At 47.3% G+C, this 22,025-nt stretch overlaps 2 protein-coding genes across 3 annotated transcripts in view; one reads left to right on the forward strand and one right to left on the reverse strand.

Annotated features, from left to right (window-relative positions):
• Nucleotides 1–1,062: 1,062 nt before the first annotated feature.
• Nucleotides 1,063–15,315, forward strand: RAB35 (RAB35, member RAS oncogene family). Its single transcript, XM_084538710.1, has 6 exons — nucleotides 1,063–1,169; nucleotides 4,719–4,769; nucleotides 5,513–5,636; nucleotides 12,162–12,286; nucleotides 12,375–12,499; nucleotides 13,032–15,315. Exons 1-6 carry the CDS (start codon nucleotides 1,118–1,120, stop codon nucleotides 13,158–13,160), a joined length of 606 nt encoding a protein of 201 aa, XP_084394836.1. The 5' UTR covers nucleotides 1,063–1,117; the 3' UTR covers nucleotides 13,161–15,315.
• BICDL1 (BICD family like cargo adaptor 1) overlaps nucleotides 14,422–22,025 on the reverse strand; it is a 54,061-nt gene continuing 46,457 nt past the window's right edge. The window contains exon 10 of one of the 2 annotated variants that reach the window (XM_084538706.1): nucleotides 14,422–20,814. In XM_084538706.1, coding sequence (XP_084394832.1) covers nucleotides 20,614–20,814 — 201 coding nt within the window. In that variant the 3' untranslated portion in view covers nucleotides 14,422–20,613. The remainder of the gene's footprint in view (nucleotides 20,815–22,025) is intronic. The other variant, XR_014698712.1, reaches the window with a different exon arrangement.

The raw sequence follows: 22,025 nt of genomic DNA on the forward strand, positions 1-22,025 counted from the left end.
GGTAATGAGATACTTCTGTCAATGAACTGTAAGCTTGTGTTTAAAATAATTAAAAACCACCACAAAACTCAGTTTAATTAAATAATGTCAGTGTTTTGGTTTGAATCTGTGCTAAACAAAAATTAGTGGTGACATAATTACTTTGAAGATAGATGCAATGACTAGCACATTGCCTTTGTTATTTTTAAGCCTTAAAAATGTGAAGAAAAATGAAATCCTGAATAAATGAGGTATGTAAGCCAAAACACTGCATTGTCAAGGAGTTTGATTGCCAACAAGAACAGATGTTTTTGGTAGGAAAGGATCCAAAGAGACAAACAGAGCTTTTCCTGTGCTGTGTCTCCACCTAGAAGGGGTCACAGCTTTATACTGTGTGTGCAGCCAGCCCCTGTGTGATGGCAGCAAGAACTGAGCCATGCACAAACCCCCCCTGGAAGTGGGAAATTCCTCTGGAAAAGGGAAACCCCTCTGGAAGTGGGACACTGGTGGAAGTGGGACACCTCTGGAGAAGGGAAATCCCTGTGGAGGTGGGACACCTCTGGCAGTGGGACACCTCTGGATGTAGGAAATCCCTCTGGAGAAAGGAGATCCCTGTGGGGGTGAGACACCTCTGGAAAAGGGTATTGCTTTGGGAAGCGGGACACCTCTGGAAAAGGGAAATCCCTCTGGAAAAGGGAAATCCCTGTGGAGGTGGGACACCTCTGGAAGTGTAACACCCTTTCGTGCACTCTGAAACACGGCAGTGTGAGGTGATGCAGGCACAGCTGCCCCCTTCACACCCCAAAACCAGCCAGCACCTCTGTGTAACCCTCACACCCACCCCACGCACACCCCCTCCCCTCTCCTCCCCTCAGCGCCCAGCCACCATCATGGCGGCCGCCTGAGGGGAGCGGCGGGCGCGGACCCCCCCCACACCCAGCACCGGGCGCGCTGTGCGCATGCTCCGTGCGCGCCTCTCCCCCCACACCCTCCCCGCCCCGGCGGCGCGGCGCATGCGCAGTGCAGCAGCGCGGCTGTCAGTTCCGGCCGCAGGTCGGGAAGTGGGCCCGGGGCCGCCGCCGCCCCCCCCCTCAGCTCCGGTTCCCCCTCCCCCGCCTCCCGCCCGCCGCCCCCGGCCATGGCCCGGGATTACGACCACCTCTTCAAGCTGCTCATCATCGGCGACAGCGGTGAGGGCTCGGCCGGGCCCGCGCCTGGGGTTGGGCCGCCCCTCGGGGCCTGGGGGGGGCGCGGCGGGGCCGTGAGGCGGCCCCCGGGGAGGGGTGGGGGGAGGGGAGCGGCGCCGGGACCCCCCCACCCTGAGGGGAGCGCGCTGAGGGGGGCCGGAGATGAGGCCTGAGGGGGGGGCGCGGCCCGGCTGGGCCTTGCCGGGGGGTGTGGTGAAGGGAGGGGTGGGGAGGGAAAAAAAGGGGGAAAAGGTAAAAATGGGGGGTGTGGGGGGATAGGGGTAGAGGGGGGGGACCTCGGGGGGGGGCTGGGGGCTGGGCACCCACAGATCGGGCAGGGCTGGGGGCTGGGCGCCCTGCTCCCCACAGCACCCCTTAACCCGGCCCCAGCCTGAGGTCTCCCCTCTGCAGGTTGTCATTTTTTTTACTTATTTGTTAAATCCTCGCCAAGCTAGTGGCTGTGCGTGTTTGTAGTTGTGGGCTAGGTGCTTGCACCTAGGCCAGCTGTGGAGAAGGGGCAGGTACACAGCCTGCACATAAACCCGGAGTGCTCCTGCAGCAGTTTCAGAAACTTCTGGAGGGCTGGCGTGCGAGTCAGCCCGGGTCTGCAGCCTAGCCTAGGTACATAAGAAGCGGGACAGGGACGATTCCTACCCCAGTCCAGCTCTGCCTTGGTAACGCTCCAGCAGCTTACAGTTAAATTTCCATAAACTGGAGTAGATGGCATCCACCCTCATCTTTTCGTAGAGGTGTGGTCCGTGAGGCAGCAGGTCCCGGCATGCAGTGAGGCATGGCTCTCGGGTGAAAGTGGAATGCTGCTCGATCTTGGCACTTGTCACCTCCAGAAGCTTTTGCTGTATGTGAAGGTATTCTGTCCTATTCTGCTGTGTGCCAGCAAGAAGGAACAGGCTGCCTAAAAGACAAGTCTAAAAGGAAGAGGGAAAACAGGACGCGAGCTTCAGAGCAGCTTAAAACCCTAGGCACTTTTGGGAGCCTGCAGATTATTAAAACCAAATGCTGCGTTCTGAGCAAAGCAGTAGCTCTGTTGCTTGCTGATGAGTTTCAAAACTGTTCAGGCAAGATAAACAGGATGGTGAAAACTCTTAGGGAGACTTCTCCTTCTTTTGAACAATTAAATTAATTTTTTCAGCCGAGTTGTCTTGAGCAACATCCCCACGCTGTTATTCAGTGAGAGGAGGGAAGTGCTGTGAGATTTGTCTGCTTGCCTGCGCTTCTCTGTTGTTGTAATTAAATCTCACTAGTTAGCTGGGGTATTGATTTTCTTTTTTGTTTTTGTTTTTGTTTACCCCACCAGGAAGGCTTTGTCCCTGCTTCCACAAAACAGCTTGCTTGCCTTGTTTATTGATGCTTAGAGAAGCCTTGTGATAGGAAGTGGACTGATAGGGCTGGGTGATTGTTTCATCTGCTTTCCCCATATGCAAATACGTTCGAGAGCAGTAGGTTTGTGTGTTTTTAGAACAGGTCATCTTGAGAAGCTGCTGGTTATCTCCGCTGTGCCGAATGTTTAAAAATAAGACAGATGATCTGTGCCTTGTATGTGCTGCTTCGATTTCCTCGTGCTTTTTGATTTCCTTTCACCGTTTGGCAAGATGTGGGTTTAGAAACTGGAAGGGCACGGAAATTTGCTTTTATCTTTCATTTTGCCCGGTCAGTAGGCCTTCCTCGTTCTGTTTCGCTTTGCTGCCTGGAACGCGCGGTGAGCCCTGCTAGCCTTCTCCCTTCAGATCTTCAAATAACTCTGTGTAGGAAGTGGAGTATGATAAAGAGTCTGGTTTCTCTCGACTCGCACGGTGCGGGTCAGAGGCAGCTCAGTGACACCGCCGTCACCTGGAGCGTGTTCCAGGGCTCAGGGGCTCCTCCTGCTGAGCAGGCAGCCGGGTGCTGGGGGCAGGATGGTGCTGGTGCAGTGGTGGTTGGCCTGACGGGGCCGTGGTCCTGTGCAGCCCGGGCAGTTCTGCTCTGCAGGGCAGCCTGAGGCCGGCTGGCTGAGCGAGTGCTGCGGTCTGACAGGTCTGCGGGTTGCAGCATCTGCTGGCTTTCTATTGAGCTGGGGGCCACGGCTGTTTGATCAAAAAGCAGAGTACCTGCTGAAGACATTTCCTTTTTTTTTTTCCTTATTTTTAGCTGACTGGCATTGTGCGTGGGTTTGCCTCTTGCTAAATAAACAGCGCTCTGTCCAGTTTTGGGAGCTGCTCTGCTGCCTTTTTTGAGTTGAGGTGTGTTCATTGTATGCACGCTGTAGCTCTGTGGTTTATTTAATGGTTCTTTCTTTTCCCCTAATACTCGATGTGAAATGAGTCTGGCTTCTGAGTGTTTGGAGACTTGAACTCCTTGCAAGTGAGATCTGTTTTATGGGTATCGTGCTGATTTTAGTGGGAGTTGGTTTACATTTTTGCTGGTAGCTGTCTTCAGATGCAGACAGCCAAGAACTACTGGAGGTCTGTGTAGCCTTTTACTTGTACCTTTAAACATTCTTCTGTTAAGAAGAATTTGTAAGTTATACATCATCAAAATAAAGAGCTTAAATAACTTCTACCTGCAAAGATTTAGTAGATAATCACCCTGGTGAGCTTGAATTTCCTCTTCGTGCTGTAGCAGGTCTTTTTTTTTTTTTGGAGGGGGAGGAGGTGGAGAGAAGAGGAAGGGACAGCAACAACAGAGATGTGATATAGAGATAACAACTTTGAGGCATTCTGATCCCCCAGTTCCCTCAGTTGGGTGTGTAGGGACAAGCTTCCCATGATTTGTGTTCCAAGACCTATGAGAAGTGCTTCCACGCAGGAGGGTGTGTTCTGGGTGCAAACAATTGATTAAGGGAAGCATGGATGCAGTGCTCCTTGAAGCACTTAAACGAATACATTTGTTTCATGGAACGTTCTGGCAGAAGGTACAGCTTCAGCAAGGTGTGCGTCCCTCCTGTTGGGTGTAGAGCAAGCCGATTTTGGATGCTCTAGAACAAACAGCTCCTCTGTTTGGTTTAGGTTTCGGTTAAACTGTGGCCATGATAACGTAAGCTTTGTAAAACCAAACCCTAGTCTGATTGTCTAAGTAGTCCAAATTCCACTGCAGTTCAGCACGGCGCAGATGGATGGGAGGTGGGCAGTGGTGCAAGCTGATGTGCGAGTGGAATTCAACGGGAAGGCTGAGGGCAGTGCTCTGAGCTCATCAGCGGGACATACCCAGCTTTGTGTTTAGTCCTTACTGCCCTGAGACCTCTTAGAATGAGTTGCAGGCTGCAGAAATGAGCTGGAGTTTGCTGAGGGCTGGAGAAGGAGGGGACAAAAAAAAAAGAAGACAATCCTGTGTTGCTCCAGGAAGCATACCAAGTCCCGGAGTGACCGCACTGTGCCCCTGGGCTCTTGATGAAATCTTCAGGAGGAGCACTGAGGTGACTGCTCGGGGTGGTGGTACCGAGTCAGCAGCTGAGAAAGGTTCTGGTTAGAGTTAAAGCATGCAGCGAGTGGCCAAGGTACTGCTGTGTTTCCTGATATCCACGATGACTGTACTCAAAGATGTCTTTATTTGTCATAGGTGTGGGCAAGAGCAGTTTGCTGTTGCGTTTTGCAGATAATACCTTCTCAGGTGAGTATTTTGTTTACTTCTCTAAGCGAAATGGTCAAGGTCTGCTCCACTGCTCCTGGTTGGCAAGGAGTCGTTGCACAGCACGTACAAACTGGTGGCAGTACTAGGAAGGTGTTTCTGACTCTGCTTCCCTCGGTACAAGCCCCTCTAAGCCATCCCCTTGGATCTTCACTTACAACTGAGAATACCACAGCATTTAACTACTGACGTGGTTCCAGAAATAGCTTAGGTTCTTTAGCTTGTGCTGTGTTCCGTGCAGACTCCCCATTAGCCCTTTGGGATTTAGGCTGATTGAATATTGTAGCTAAATCGCTTACATTTGTGACATAACTAATTTATTGGGAGGAAACTCACAGAACAGACTGTATTCAAAACAGGCGATTGCATTAGCATTTCAGGCAAAGCTTTGTCACAAAGCTTTCACATTTGGAATACTTGTGCAGTTACTGTCCAGGTCTTAAGATACTTGAGTGCTTACCCTTGACCACAAGTGCAGTAGAAGAATAATTTTATTTTTCAGCAGTGTCTTAACTTTAAAGGATGGTGTGGGAGATGGGGCTTAATGGCTAGAAAAAAAATCTGTTTGCTGCAGATAAAACATGCAGATAAAAGATGAGCAGATGGGGGAAAGTTGTCCCCCTGTCCAGCCTGAGAGCTACTGCCCAATGGGGCTCAGAAGTGTGTTTTGAGCCATGCAAAGTAAAGAAGCCTTAGCTCCTCACTTATCCACACTTTTCTTTCAGGCAGCTACATTACCACAATCGGAGTGGATTTTAAAATCCGGACAGTGGAGATCAATGGAGAGAAAGTGAAGCTACAGATCTGGGACACAGCTGGACAGGAGCGCTTCCGGACCATCACATCAACGTGAGGATAACTGGGCTTTGTGACGTATAGCTTTGTGAATGGATCTTGTAATTTAGATATTTTAATGGTGCAGTTAATTAGCTAACGATAGCCGTGCTGTCTGCGTAGTGGGACTTCTCTCAGCTGACTGAGAACAGGCAGGGGTGGTGTTACTGCCGTTAAGTTTGAAGCTGGGACTTCAGATTTCCTCAGTCTTCAGTGCATTTCCATGCTGGCTTTGTCTTATTCCTCTGCTTCTAGTTTCCAAACTGTAATTATTTCACTCTTTTGCGTATACTAGAAAACTTATCTCGAGAACCTGCCCAGGAAAGTCATCATCTGATCGGATGTACGGCAGGAGCGCAGGCACAAACCCTTTGTGTCGTATAGCTGACGAGTAGCTCTGAGGTCTAAGAATAGGCTAACCGCTGGTTAGTTTTCTTTTAGGACAGAGGTATTTAAAGGCCATCTTTGTCTTGAATTCTGGTGAAGCAGACACCCACACGAAGTTAACCTTTTCCTTGGTCCGAGTTCAGTTGCATGCTCATTGTCCTTTTGAACAGCGTGTGCGCAGCTTTTCCTGTTCCTGAAGAAACCACACCCAGAGCTACTGCGATGGGAACTAAGAATAAAGTCTGCTTGTAAACCAAGTGCAGTAAATGCTGGAGTGCTCAACGTGGCACTGGGGGAGTAAGGAGAAATATACTTAGAATGCAGAGCTTTAATACACAAAGGAAATAAAAGAATAATAATAAAAATGAATTATTGTAAGGCCCAGGTGTTTCACTTGGTCTTTCGTGGCTGACTTCTGTTCTGGCTCCAGTTTGAGGGGGGGTCATTTTCAGCTGACGTATTGATTTCATGTCTGAGCAGTTTAAATAGCGGGACCGGTTGTGTCCGTGTCGTGCCTGAACATCTAGAAACAGCAAAACCGAACCTGCGCCCCGCCCCTTTCCTCTGCCCTTCTAGACGGATGTTACTGGATGGCTTCCATTGTTTCCCGAGTGTTTGGCTTGAAAAAGCTCTGCTGCCTCTCGTAGGGTTCCTGTGCGTGACATCACTTCTCGTCGGAGCGCGGCAGGAAGCGAGGGGGAGGCAGCAGCGCGGCGCGTATCAGCTGTGCGGCCCGGCCAGGCCGGGTGCCCCAATTAGTGCTGAGTCAGCAGCGGCCCTTCCTGTTTGCAGATTCCCTGACACAACTCGGAGCTGCGTTAATGAGCGTTGGTTCATGGGGCTGAGGGGCTGATGCCAGCTAGTTTAAAAAGCCCTGGTATCCGCCGCTGAATGGGGAACACCGGGAAAAGAGGCTTCCTTTTGTGAGTGGGAATAGCTGCAGGTCAGACTTTGCGTGGTGTTTTATGGATTTTTTTCCTTCAATTACAGCAGCAAATGGAGAAGCTGAAGTGATTGGAGGCGTTTGTGCCATGACCTATTTGAACTCAGTTGTTCCTCTCTTTTGCATGGCTTTTTACCAGAGCAAGTACAACTTGTGCTCTTGGGGAAGCGAAGGCCCCGGTTTTCCTGCCTTAATACTGGGAAAGCAGCTACAGAATCTTGCATGGCCAGGAAAAAAGAGTTGAATTTTGTGCAGCTTCAAGCAAAGTGCCAGTGCCCGAGTGCGTTTGTCCTGTTGAAGAAAACACTTTGTGAATTCTGATGGCATTGGGGGCCTTCCCTTGTTGCTAGGTGGGCTGGCCGTGCCTGCCTGGCGTTCCCTGCTGTTTTTCCAAAGGCAGCCTTTGGAAAAGGACATACCACCTGTGAAAACAATAGGCAACAAGGTTCTGGTTTCAGAAAGGGTTTTGTCTCCTTTTATTTGGCAAAGTAATGCAGTAGCTGGTTTGCTTGTACCAAGGGAGCCTCAAACTGAGGTACAGAGTTGGTGCTTGTGAAAGGGCTGCGCTGACTGCGTCATGGGTGGAGTGGAGTGTGGGTGCACGGTCAGCGGGGTGGTGTGCAGTGTTTGTTACAGTGACCATTTAGATTGAGGTTAAGAACATAAGAAGGTGTTACCTCAGTGATATTTCAGGGCAGGAAGTCTCTTCTCAGTTAAAGGCAGAGTTGAGATTCACGTTGAGCCAAGCCTGGCAAGCAAGCCTGAAACTGGAGCCCACCTGGTAATAATGAAATAGGTTGGAAGTGCTGCAGTGTAAAGCTGGGGTTGCAAAATGGCTGAGGTGGAAGGAAGTTAGTAGTAAAACGTTGGGAAACATTAAAAAGTTATACTGTTTTGATTGTACTTGACCACAGGTACAGAACTGAAGAACAAAATAAAATGTAAGGAGAAGAAATCAGTTTGATCAGGAGCATTGTACAGGAACTCAGGAATGTCAAACCAGATTAGATTTGTGGACTGAGGAGCATAAAAGCAGCTGTTTTTATTGTCTACTAGATGTGGAAATACTGGGATAACTGGTACCTAGTGGGAGGAGAGGCTAAGTTGTAGTAATTTGGTTGGCATGGAACGTCATCCAAACTGCAGTTTGATTTCAATTCACCGAGGAGGTAGCATGCCAGAATTCAGCCGTGTTAACAGAAATACCTGAGCTGTATGAACAGACAGTTCCTGTACGTAATTTGCTGGTGTATATAAGGACTCCTCTCTTCTGATTCAGGGCTGTGTGTTTAGGGTTTAAGGTTTAGGTAACGCTTGTCAGATGTTAGCTCAGGATGAACAGTAAAAGCAGAGGAACTTCCTTTCATGCAGTTATATGGAATGGCATGCTCAAGAGAGGGATAGGCATTCAGAGGGGATGGAATTGCTCTGTGTTGTAAACCAGATATGATGGTCAAAAGACTAGTCAAACAGACCTCTGGCTATACAACAGATGCATTTTTTCAGGTGCCTTGGAAGCACAAGTATGAAAATAGATTATTAGAATTCTTTGGAATCAGTTAGAATTCTAGAGGAATGAAAAACAAGGCAACATGCTACAAACAAGTGAACTATTAATACTAGATTAAACCAGTGGCCTGTCTTTCAAGTTGGTCAGTTACCTTTTTTTTCTCTTGGAGAAAAGAATTTATGTTCCATACTGAACCAATGGCATCAGTAGGACCCATCTTCTAAATCCTGCTTAGCTGCCTTCAGACCTGGTGATCTTCTAATCTTGGGAAGCATTTATTAGGGGAAATCTGAGAACTTTCTTACTGGTATCTTGTAGGAAATGCAACAGTGGAAGGCAAAATGTTCCCTTCTGCTCAGAAAAGTAGCCTTCAGAGACCGTAGGATGTGGGTGGCTGAAAGACGTGTTTGGTTTGGTTAGCCAGTTCTGAAGACTTTCTGTTTTAATATTGCAGTATTAGTAGCTAACATTTTCATGGCAGTTTTTAATATTTCTATAGGTAAAATGAGCCACTTGGCTACTTCTGTACTAATTTCAACTTTACTGCTATCATTCTGAAGCCTTTCCCACACCAAAGCTAAAGTCTAGGTAACTTTTCCAGCCATATAGAGGATTATTGCCTTCTACCAAGCATCCAAAGATATACGCATGTGGAAATAGCTTAGATCTGATTGTCTTTCATCTCAGTGGGATTCTTGGGCACTCCAAAGATGAGTAACTCTTCTATAACTTCTTGTTTGCTGTGTTGTTTTAACATGTTTATCAGTGGGAGCAGTGGGTCCTGACTGTGGAGGTTTGTAGGGCAGATGGCAGACCTCCCTGACAGAGGACAGCCAGCATCAGTCGTTCAGTCCTTGAATGGGAGGGCGAGTTTGAGAACTTCAGTCCTCTTCTGCTCTGATTCCTATGGCATCCATCTTCCATGAAATGTGGATGGGAAGGAGCTAGAGCTTCTTTCTCTAGTGTCAAAGCCTCAGCTACCTCTTGGTTGCCAAAAGCATAAAACTTACACCTACCTCTCCCTGAATGCCACAAGCCCCATCTGTTCTCTGCTCGCCAAAGCCTACATTCCTATAAATGCAACTGCATGGCATCAGTCTGAAATCTGAAGTGCGGAGTAGGATAAACCAGATTTTGGTCTTTCAGTACTGTCCTGCACTTCAGGTTGCAGAACCTTTGCTGTACTTGTTAAGGCTAAAATGTTATCTAGGACATAAGTCTGTCCCTAACAAATGTGAGAAAACAGCACGGCTAGCTTTTTTGTTTAAAGTGTGTTTTAGGAGGCTAAAGAGCTAGAGAACAAAAGGTAGCCGGTCTTATCTCGCAGGCTGCTAAAAGGTAATGTCAGCCAATGGAGAAAATGACATTTTAGTGGAGATGAGGGGTTGGCAACCTTTCTAGAACAGTGTGCCAGACAATTTTCCCTTCCAAAAATAGAAGCAGTGTGTGCTGGTAGGAGCTCAGCAGGAGTCAGGGGTTGCTGTCTTGCACAAAGGAAGATATTTCTGATGCGGTGGTTGGCAATATTGCTGCTGTGTGGCAGGAGCTCCCAGCTCCCACAGAGCTTTGAATGCCGTAGTGGTGTGCGCTGCGTGGTCCAGCCCACGGTCCTCATCTCCAGGAGCAAATGGCAGCGTGTCAGGAGGGGGACCCTGTATGTGCAGGGCGCGTTATCCTACTCCCCGACATCATATGTTGTTGCTTAGAAGAAAACCGGGATGCGTGGGCAAGGTAGGAGCTGCAGGATGCTCCGGTGGGCCCGCTGCTGATGGGGATGGTTTTATGGGGAGCACGGCAGAGCGAAGCAGCTCTGCGTTGGTGTAACTGAACCACGGCTTGTCTCCAAAGGCCAAATCTTCTCGTTGCAAATCTAAAGCTCAGTGTTAGGGAGTGATAGGTCAGCCTAGTTGCTGAATTAAAGGACTAATAAGAGATATGAGAGTCATAAACCAGTATTCATCAAAATCTGTGCAGTACATGCTGCTGTCAGGAGAAGATTTTGCAGTGTATGGATTCAGGTTGTGGAATATTTTTTCCTCTAAAGGGCCTAAGTTTTAAAATAAAATTGAGCTTGTAATGAAGTAAAGCACAAATGCAGTGCTACAGCAAGATTTGAAGTGTTAAAGGAGCTGATTGAGGAAGGATTAGAATATTTGATAGTGCCGGGTCTCTTACCAAGAATAAATAATTCTCTCCTGAGTTAGTTCTTGCCAAGGCAAATGGATGTACAAGCACAAATTACTGGTAAAGCAGAGCATGGAAGAAGTACTTGGCTGTCTTCTGAAAGCACCCAGGTGAGCAAGTGAAGTGGGCTCTCCTGCTGCTGGAGGGTGTGTGTCACATCACTGAGAAACATTGATCTGCAGTGACGCTCACTACAAAGCCATTGTGTGGCTGCCTTCTGTTAAAGGAGGGATGGTGAGGCCAAAGGCGAGGAAGAGATAGGGACTTACTCAACTGCATCAATAGCAGAAGTGAGATGAAACTGAGGTCTTCTAAGAAGTAGCGCATCTGGTTAGATTAAATGGTTTTGAATTTGAAACTCGTGTTCACTGAGTTGGAATAAACTGAGAATCAGGGTGGTCACAGCACATGTCTGAAGGGCAGCAGAGGGGAGCTGCAGTGTGTGAGATCTAGCTCCAGGAATGTTGTCACAATTTAAGGGAAATTCCTCAGGTTTGGTATGCTGAATTCTTGCATTTGTTTTAATAACAGATCTTAATCAATAAAAATATAGAGATCTTAATATTGATCATAAGAAAGAGGAGGTAGTGGATGGGAAAAAAATAAAGCTACTCAAAGTACAAAACCTGGCTGCTGATAAAGGCCTCATTGTCATCTGTATCTGTTAAATTTTTGGGGGGGCAAAGCTGCCTGATTTGCAGTAGAGAAAAAAACTGGTAGCCCTGTGAGTGTGGCTGAAAACTGAAGAGGTGGAGCTTGCTTTATTTATGTAGCATTCTTGTGGTGCACATACTGCCTGCCTGCAGTAGCTTCATGCAAGTGATGTTGAAATTTGAATTCAGCTTTTTTCTTGAGTATCAGATTTGTTTATCTCTTAAGGTGCTGATTGTCCAAGACTAATGGGAATAAACTGAAGCAAAGCTTATTTTTAATGGCTAAAGGTAGCAGAACGCACTGAGTGTGCATATGGAGTAGATCTGTTGAGTAGGAAGGTGTGATCAGAGCACAGTCGTTCAACAGGACAGAAATTTTTGTGAGCTCCAGAGAACTGTGACTGAGGGTTGCGTATATTTGAAGATCTGCTGTGAAATTTTAGTCTGTAAGTAAACTTGCATAGATAAGGGAATTGCTGCAAAGACTCTGTGGCTTGTGCAGTGGTAGGTCCACAACACGGCAGTGCTGGGGCCACCACCACTTCTTGCTCACGTTGCTGGAAGATGTTACTCATCTTTGAGGGTTTTGGCAGCCTAAACAAGGAAGACAGCAACAGTCTTTGGACTTGGAAACCTGCTTGCATGAGCAAAGTGAGCAGGGAACTCTGTAGGTTTATAGGAACAGCTTGTGACCTAAATGCTATAGAAGAATTAAACGACTCCCATTGGAAAGAAAATGGGGGCACCTGATTGCCTGAACTTGGGGATCGCTATGAGTCTTGTGGAAGCTGAGTGCAAGAGAAAGAGCTGAGAAAGTGAGGCATAACTTGAGTTAACACTTGTTGTCTTGTCCTGCTCCGTAGGTATTACAGAGGAACGCATGGGGTCATTGTTGTCTATGATGTAACCAGTGCAGAATCTTTTGTGAATGTAAAACGGTGGTTGCATGAAATTAATCAAAATTGTGATGATGTCTGCCGGATACTAGGTAAGTTACTGATCAGAGCTTTAGAGCATCTTATTTAATGGGATGACCTACTGAAGTACTGTACTGACTTTTTTCTTCCCTTTTCTAGTGGGGAATAAAAACGATGATCCGGAACGAAAAGTGGTAGAAACAGAAGATGCCTATAAATTCGCTGGGCAGATGGAGATCCAATTGTTTGAGACCAGCGCCAAAGAAAATATTAATGTGGAAGAGGTAATATAATGTGTGGAACAGAGTATGTGTAGAACTATGTGGAGATAATGGTTTGAGGAAAAAGTAAGAATGACATTATCCTTGCTGAGGAAGAAGGATACTTCATTGCAGATTGCACGTGAGAAGGTAAAATGACGAGAAGAGGCTTCCAACCACCTTTGGTTGTGGTGAAGCAAGATGAAGGAGGCCTCATTGCATTTCACTAGCTTTTCAGGGCTAACACATCAGGCATGTTCTCAGGAAAGACTCCTCACTGGGGGGGATGCTTGTAGGAGGTAGAACTGCTCAGTCTTCACTACAGGCCTCAGCTGCCAAACTGACCTGTTTGGGAAAGGGGATTGAGGCATCACTGATTTAGCTTGGAAGTGAGTCTGGAGGATTCCAGATTTGAACTTGGCCCGTAGTGGGTTGGGGAAGGTCTCTGAACCGTTACTGAAATGTTGAGAAGAGTGGATGCTGTTCTTTTAAAGCAGCTCCCTAATGGCTAGCTGTAGTTCATTGGGTGGTCTGACCTCGCTTGTTTCTCTTGCAGATGTTTAATTGCATTACAGAGCTAGTTCTGCGAGCAAAGAAAGAAAACTTAGCAAAGCAGCAACAGCAGCAACAGAATGATGTGGTGAAGCTAACGAAGAACAGTAAAAGGAAGAAGCGGTGCTGCTAATGCCCTTTCCCTGCTGCAGAGACTCTGCTCTGACAGATCAGCCCCTCCAGCTAGACTCGGGCAATTCCACTGGGGCAGGCTTTGGGAGGACTTTCTCAGTTTTGTGCCGTTATTTAAAGATTATTTTCTCTCCATGTTTTCTATCAAGAGGCGCTGGCACCTTACCACTTCAGTGCCAAGAAGGTATCGGATGGAATCTTGCCCCCCTCTCCTCCCCTGCTCATTCCAGTGCGCCTTGTAGACAAGAAAGGACGTTGCCTACCAAGTGGACTAATTAACCCAAGAGTTTGTATATAATGTATATTGCTTTAACCAGCCTCGCCTCCCTGTTGTCGCTTTGGCTTATGCCTTCTTAATGTCAACCAATCATGGACTGCAGAGTTCACCTTTTTAAAATAGTACAAAGTTCTTAATTCGAGTCAGCCCCAGGCTGGCAGGAACTGCTTCCTGGGGCCTCCGGCTTCCTTTCTGTTGGGCTCCAGGCTGGCAACTGGTGCCCCTGGGGCCTTTGGCTTCACTTTGAGTTCCAGGCTTTTACTGGGGCTCAGGCTTTGTTTTTCTAGGTACCAGGATCGCAGGTGTTGCTGCTGGAGCCCGGGGTTTCACTTCACCAGCCCCTGGGCTGGCAGCTGGTGCTGCTGCTGGGGCCTTGAATTTCAGTTTGCCATGGTCCAGGTTTGTGGCTGCGTCCTTGGGTTTCACCTTCTTGTGCTGCAGCCCGGCCGTACCTGTGCTCTCCTTCAGTTTGTATCAAGATACTGAAAAACAAACCAACCTGCAGAAGTGGGATTTACTTGGATAAAACATTTTTTTTTAAGGCAAAATTAAACTCCTTTGACCTCTGCTTTTGGTTCTGCCACGGTCCTAAGTGAGGGTCCATTTCTTTTGAGAACAAAAACCTTGTGATTCTGCCAAAAAAACACAATACCCCTTCTCCTCATTGTCCTGTCAACAAATGAGATCTGAACTTGAATGTGAATTTTGGTGGCAAAGCTGTTTTTGAGTGAGAAAAGGTATGACAATAAATCCAGCTGTTCTAGATTGGTGTCTGAATATGGAAGCTGCTGCAGGATCATTCCCAGGATTCTTCTAGTAGAAAGGAGGACTGCTGTTTAATGTGAGGAAATGGAAAGCTTGCTTGCTTGGGTTATGTGGTGGTGGAGGGTCACCCCTGGAAACAAACTGGTCTTGCTGTGCTCAGTAATGTTTTCCTGGCCCTTGTTGGCTTCTCTGGGAAAGCGAGGGCTCAGTTCATCGGCCTGGGTAGGTATAGTTAAAGGTGGAGAGAGTATGTGTGTGTAACGAAGATATCAAATGTCTGGGCTGAATGTACGTGCTCAGCACCTGAATAATTGCTGAAATAATAATTAAACGGAATCTTTAAAATGACTAAAAGGCATGGAGGATATGACTTCCTTTAAGACCTTAAAGATGGACGTACTCAATTTGTCAGTGTGAGGCCCTTTGGAATTGCTGGCCTTGGTTTGGTAGGATGTGATTCACCAATGCCCATGAGCTCTGAATCAGCCCTCCTCTCTCCCTTCCCCCCCCTTCCCCCAGGAGAGGCTAAAATTTAGTCACTTATTTTGCCTACATTCTTTTTTAGCTTTTACGGGTTGTGGTAAGAGTCCTAATCATACAATCACATCACAATCAATCACTTTAAGGACCTTTTTTTAAAAAAATAATGAAAATGATGAATGTGTAACACGTTTTTAATCAGTTCAGGTGCTGGGAGTACATTTCCAGCTGCCTTCACCCATCTGTTTCCTTCACATATCTTTCATTGGTAGCCCAAGAATAAGGTTGAGCTGGGATGCTAGTGTGAGCTCTGATATTTGTAAGACTCGAGCGGCTATGGAAAGTGGCAGCTTAAGTTGCACCAGGTGTCCATCCTGTCTGCTTTCTGGTGTTGGATGTGGTGTGTGCACAGGGAAGGAGCTCTGTCAGTCCTCAAAGCCTTCCTGTTGAAACGGAGCTGTCCTGTGGCAGTTGCCACTTCCAGGTTTAAGGGCCCAACTGCATTACTTCGGGACCCTTGTGGTAGCGAGTCTGCAGGTCTAGGAGGGAGCAACTTCGTACAGGCAGAAAAAGTAAAGAAAATGTCTGAATTTACTGGAATTGATGCAATAAAATGAGGAAATGGTGCACCCAAGCCTGGAGTGTTCTCTTATGTGGAAAGATTGGTCCTCTTTGAGTCCAGGTCTTTGTGGCCACAATTTGAACTCTGCCAAGCCAGGTGTCCAGCTTCCTGGCTTGAAGTGGGATTTTTTTTTTTTTTTTCTAGTGCTGGCTGTAGAGGAGCAGTCATATCTGCTCTTGCCACCGACTATTCAATTGGAAGGGGTGGGGACTGCATCTCTAGTGGTGTGCTGATGTGAAGTTTCCTAAATGTCGAGCAATGGAATGTCTAACTGGTTTGCTAGGATTATTTCTGTAATGAAAGTTTCTAATTATGCTTTTTAAATAATTTTAAAAAACTAAAAATAAAGGTTACAAGCTGCCAAATCTTTTTCAAGGCTCTGTTTCCTCTGCAGTCCAGCATCTGGAGGTGGAGGGTGGCAAGCCAGGGATGAGCCCTTCTGCTGTATGTGGAGGGTTTTTCTTTCTGGCAGGGGGTATTGGCAAAACAAAAATTCACGCTTTCCTGGTTGTTTGGTTGCTATTGTAGTTTTAAATATGAATCAAAGTGTAGGTTGGAACTGGTAACCATATTTCTGTGTGAGAGGTGCTAAATGATTTTGCTAGAGTCTTTGTTCTACAGAAAGTGTTGAGAGAGCTTGAAAGCATCTCATCCAAGGCAGCCAGGGTCAGACCCTGTGTGTACAAAGCACCTGGAGGCTCTCCTTGCTTTCACAAGCGTTTCTGAACGTTTGTGTTTCTGTACAGGAGCTACGCAGCTATCACCATGTGCTTGCTGCCAGTTTATCGCTCCCTGTGCTTGGCACACAAGCAGGTTACTGAAGGCAGGTCCTCGCTTCTCAAGAAGCGTGATGAAAATTCGCTGTGCAAAGATGCCTCTTCTGCCTGCACTGTCCTTCTGCGACTGTGCAGACAGGAAACCTCAGGGCAGAGGTGGTCCGAATCCCAACTGGGTCAAGTTGGGCATGCTTCATTGTTGCCTGTGTTTTTTCTGAATGCCTTAAGTTTGAATATCCCTCCACCTAAAGGCCAGTAAAGGGTACAAGTGGCTGGATGGTGGTGAAGACTTGAGGTTGCCTTTCTATTTTCCTGTGCAGCAGGAGGTGTGAGTGCTTCAAATGGTCTTTCTCCTGGACCGTTCTTTTCTGAATGTGTGCACATGCTTTGTGTGAGTGAATTTCTTGGGGTGATGAGGTACTAGAACTGCTGCTAGGTGTTAAAGATAATGGTTCAAGAGGTGACTTTGTTCTGCAGCTAGGCAGGATAAGCAGTGACTTGAGCTGAGACGGTTTCATATAAATGATCTGTTTTATTCTGAAGATAACTATTTACAAAAGAAGTAGAGCATTGTTTTTACTAAAAATATGCCTTTATAGATTTTTATAATATGTATCTTATAAAAACCATACATTTATTTACATTACTGCTACATACAAAAATTACAGCACTGTGGTTTATATACATATCTATAGATACATTCTTTCCGCTTGTCCCTGCTGTGTGCTTTTTCCCTTTCAATCTAAGGGAATTGTTGCTGCAGCACCCAGACGCTTCCTTTCTTGGCTTTTGGTTAAAACAATCTTGCTTTTTATAGCCGAGTAGGGAGTAGAGAGTTTGCCTGCTGCAGAGGCATATCTGGAATTTACCATCCTAAGTAGGACAAGTGCATACAGCTATAAAGTCCTTGTGCACGCAGCACTGCCTGTAACCTCACTTCTCACTGTTCTGTGCAAAATTATTCCGTTGTTGTTAATTGATCTAGCATCCATCTTGATGGCAAGTTGCTGATCTAAGTTTATATTAATATAAAGTGCTAGTGACTTGCCTTTCATTTACATGTACTTGCTTCTTGTTTACCATTGCTTCCCTTGCAGTTTGCTAAAGGGAGATTCATTCCCTTTCCCTTACATTATGCCAGCATAGTCAGTGCTTGCCTAGCCACCTGTTACTTAACTGTGGGAAAGTTCTTTGTAACCTTAATCTCAGCAGGCATCTTCTCTCTGTGCAACAGGGACTGTGCAGCACGACTGGTTTATTAACCATTATCTCAAAAGTAAAGGTGAGTGCTGTGTTTAGAGCTGCTGATCCCACTTGTTAAATCTACTTTGGGATCCTGAGTACCTGCTGGATTACTGCGCTCCCTCCATCTCATTCGCTGGAGCTGATGCTTCCTTTTTGCCGTGTGTCTTAGAAGTATCAAGTATCACAAGTGGAGCGAGTGACTCCTAAACCAACACTGCAAGGACAATTCCAGGTTCCTGGCCATTACGGAACGGGGGTGAGTGTTTTAACGACAGTTCAAGGTGAAATAGACAAGACCTTGTTAAAACACGACATGACAAATGAGAACACGAAGGACTGCACTGATGAAGTTTTTAAAAAACAAAACAAAACCTAGCTGCTATGTTAAGGCAGTTTCTGTTCCTATTGAGTAGCAGCTCAGCACAAGGAGGTCTCCTTTGGTCTGTTATCCAGTTCATTAAAACCCAATTTTCTCATATTTCTGGGTTTAGTAGTGCAACTAAGTCTTTCGGATTAAGGGGTTAGTTTTAAGAAACCACATCCAACTAGCACGTTGGAACATTCTGACTTCCTTCTTGCAATCTCTTCCATCACTGCTATTAAATAAATAAAATTGCAATGGGATTAAATAGGTTCCTCCTTAAATGAAGAGATGTGCTGTGCATTTCAATTGCCTACTCCTGCAACCGAATGAGTCACTTTCCTCTCAGCAAACATGTAGCAGAAGGCACCTTTCTTCATCTCATTACTGCATCTTCATTAGATAACTTAAGGCCCTTGCCTTAGGATTGCATACATACAGACAGACAGACAGATGTCCTCACAGGGATGGAGTCCCGCACAGCTGCTGGGTTTGTGGTTTGGAGAGCTGTTGGGGCCCAGGAGATGACAGCTGACAGCAGAATAAAGAGCTGCAAGGAGCAAGACATTCACATGGCTCTCCCAAAAATACGCAGTGTCATTTCCACAGAACCGCTGGATGACAACTGTTCACAGGTATCGCTGGCATCCATCAGTCCACGCCTAATTCTGCAGGTATCAGTTTGTCAATGCGAATGGGCGTAACTGAGTCCTGACAGCAGGGGATGCTGAGCACATGCCTCGTGTCTCTGCCCTGTTAGAGTCACAGCCTAGGTATGGGGGGACGATGAGAGTTCGCCATCCTGAGAGCACGCTTGGCACTGCGCTAAGCCCCTTTCCTTCACTTGCACAAGTGGATACAAGCAGGCACTCAGTGGAAGAGAGACAAAAGGTTTCATTTTTCTTTCCTGCCAGTGAGGCTCCAGACTCTAAGCATCAGACAATGTTGGTGGTTGCTTTACCTAAGAATTTCCTGGAGTAGGTTCTAGAATCCAGGCTTCATTGCTTTCAGGTAAATGCATTTTACCACTCAGGTTTTTAGCATCATTCTCAATCCCAAAGAGTACTCTGCTCCTTGCAGAATGGCCCAGTGGCAGCTTCATACTAATAAGGAAAAATGGGAATGCACAAATCTTTGTAGGCAGAAGGGATATTGGTACTGAGGTATTATGTATGCCCTATGCACTAGGTATGTTAAATAGTTTCAAAAACAACCCACCAAGCTCTTACCTGCTTCTTAGAAGGAGGTGTTCAATACCTAATCCTAGCAGAAAGCCTGTGACTATAAATACTGAGCAGAGATGAGCAGCTTCCTGTAGGATGGTGTTTTAGCACCTAAGTTGCTGAGCAGGGCAGAGCTGAATGTGTACGTAGTTCCATCTCCTGTGGGACAGCGTAGGGGGCAGCCTCCTCAAAGCAACGGGGAAACAAATCGGGGGCTGTGGGTATTGTGAGCTGGGAGAACGTGTGAAAATTGCATAACAGCAGCAGGACATCTCTGAACGTGGCCTGGTGTAACTCACTGTTTTATGAAGGTAGATTGTGTTAAAGGGAAGAGCTGTAAGGTGCCCGTCCAGTGCGTAGGGAAACGTATTGCAGGATTTCCAGCACCGTGTGCATACACCACATAAGGTTTTTTCCTTCTCATTGATCAAGTCTTGGTTACAGCAAAGCAGGCTCTGATCATCTTCGGTTAAAAGGAGATTTGGCAACCTGCTTGCTGAAGGGTTGAGTAGTGAACGACTCACAAGCAGAACATGCTCTCCGTTTACATCAGGCCATAGCTAATAGTACTGTGTGGGGGCAAAGAGCAAGCTATGGGATCTCCAGAGCTTTGTAGGTGCCCTCATTGCCTGTGGTTTAGTGAAGGTAGGTGTGTGCATGATTTTTAGGGATCATGTCTGCCAACCCAACATCAGTAGGCCATAGATTTCATTATGGGTAGGCTCTCAATGAGTTCTTTTTTGGGGGGTGGGGTGGGCATCCAGTTAAAGTAACAGGTTTCTTAGTTGGGGAGGGGTACATGGCTTTGGGGAAAGGCATGTGATTTGAAGTTCCACAGCTACCTTTGCCATCAGTGGGACAGCATGCGCCCCAGGACTGAACATCCACAACGTTACTCAGTTTGTAGTCTGTTGTAGATGGTCAATCTTCTGGGGAGAAATCCTTAATATTTTTGTGCAACTGCAGACTCTGCAACTCTTCTCTCTGTAACAGGAGGGAGCTGTAGAAGACGGTAACATCAGCAAACTTACAGCTGCCCTGATCTGCAAGGAGCCTAGCTTCCCAGTGAGGGGTGAGGACCTATGCAGAGCCACAGCAGGGGATGATGCCCAGGCAGGATGTGCAGTGAGGGCTCATCTTCTGCTGTAGGGAAAGCTTCACTTGTCAAAATATGGCAATGCTGGGGCTCGAGCAACTCCAGTCTCAGCGGGATGGATGGAAGGATATCACAGCTGCCAGGCCTGGAGGGCGGTGTAAGGGACTCCTCTCCTCTTGCGTTCCACTCTCTTCTCCCCCCCTGCACTCACTGCGGTGGCAGTTCCCAATCTCCTGCGCTGCTTTGTCTTGGGGCTGCTTATTTCCTTCTCCAGCATGAGAACGCTTTTAAGACAATCGGATTATTCTTCACAGCAGAAACTGAACTGTGTCAAAGCGCCTAAAATATACCCTGAAGTTTACCACTTCGCTTAAAGAATAAGAAAAGTTGCTTTCGATTAGTAGCACATCGTCAATTTGCAAACCTCCGATTCATGTAAACATTTGGTTCAGACCAGGTGTGGTGTTAATAGTGCAGAGTCTCAAAGGTTAACTCCTTTGCCCCCTTTTTTTTCCTAGTGGATCAGAGTTGGGTCCATCAGCAAGCGGGGCAGCTGCCCCCCTCCCCATCTGGATGCAGGAATCGGTGGAGAGGTTTCTCTTTTTCAAATTAATTTTTCTTGAAAAAGGAAAAGAGACGGTTCCCTTCTGCCCCGACGGGCTCGTCCCCCTGCGGCTCCGGCCTGAACACGGGGGAGGGTCTGGCACTCCGCTTTGCGCCGTAGCCACTGGAGAAGGAATAAGCAAGCTGGCTCCATTCCTTCGGGTGTTTGTCCATCAGCTGCTGGTCAATGACCCTGTGCATGTCATCCTGTGGTGGAGGGAGAGGAGACGGGCGTTAGCGGCAGCTGATGCTCAAGGGGAGCTCACACAGGGACGCGGCTGATGCGGGTGTGAAACGAGCGGTGATGAGATGAAGGAAGGATGACAAGTGTGGTGACAGCTCTAGCTCCCTGCCCAGCGACAGGTTCAGCCTCGTTTGCCACTGTGAGCTTTTTAGTGAGCAAGAAAGGTAAATCATGCTGTCTGAGGGGTGAACTGCTTCAGCAGTCTCACAGCAGAGCATCGTGCCTGTTTGGGACTCTGACTATAAACTATGCTGCTCTGCTGCCTGTAGGTTTTAAATGTCCCCTTATGGGGAGAGGAATAAAAAAACCTCAAACGCAGCTGAAAGCAAAGCCAGGAAACATCAGGAGGTCTGTCCTGAGCAGGTCTCTGTGCTTGCTGCAGGCAGGTAGGTGCAGCAGAGCCTCCTGCACGGCCCCGTGCACAGGGGCTTCCTGGGGGAAGGTGCCACTGGGAGTAGAAGGACCGGGGGCTGGCACGGGCCCACCAGCCCCACATGGGGTTTGTACCAGACTTTAATGACAAAAACTGCTCGTCCCTTAGACCAGCTCCTTCCTGACTGCTGGCAGAGCGGGGGGGAGCTCTGACTGACAGCTTGGCACCGATGACTGCAGTGTGGTTTTTTAAACGTACCAGAAACACTCTGCTTTAATCCGTGTTTGCGGCACAGTGAAATTGCTCCACACAAAATAATTAGTCAGCTCTGTTGCTGCTAATGACACGTGCTAATGTGTTCCTTGAAAACCTGGCTATCAATTCCACGAATTTTAAACCATTTTTTATTCTCCATTATTTCTGCTCTAATTGCATAGTTAAACTGAAGCTTAATGAAAATTCATGTACACAAACTAGCCCCACAGGAGAAGTCACCTATTCTCCAGTGGTTTGGTCCCTGGTTAGGACCATGGGCACTGCCCAGAGGAAACAAGGTTACCCAGGGCAGGCTGTAGCAGGGCAGCCCCCTTGGGACAGCACTGAGACAGTCACATTTTCCTGGGGTACCCATGCGCCTGTCTCCCTGTCAACTGGGAAGGTTGGCAGGGTCTCAGCAGTCACTGGCATCACAGACCTAGCAGCGAAAACAGCCTCTGCTAGGAGAAGCCCTCAGTGCAGCCTGGTTGCCCCAGGTGGCCATTGCAGGCCATTTTCTGTGGCCCTGGTGGGCTCAGGTGACCT

The sequence above is a fragment of the Aythya ferina genome, assembly GCF_964211825.1.
Source record: "Aythya ferina genome assembly, chromosome: 17".
Classification (NCBI taxonomy): domain Eukaryota; kingdom Metazoa; phylum Chordata; class Aves; order Anseriformes; family Anatidae; genus Aythya; species Aythya ferina.

Excerpts from the sequence above, each read along its gene's own strand:
- RAB35 (XM_084538710.1), top strand. The coding sequence starts at position 1,118 with ATGGCCCGGGATTACGACCACCTCTTCAAGCTGCTCATCATCGGCGAC. Across the intron at positions 4,770-5,512 it reads TGCAGATAATACCTTCTCAG|GCAGCTACATTACCACAATC; the intron begins GTGAGTATTTTG and ends CTTTTCTTTCAG. Across the intron at positions 12,500-13,031 it reads AAAATATTAATGTGGAAGAG|ATGTTTAATTGCATTACAGA; the intron begins GTAATATAATGT and ends TTTCTCTTGCAG.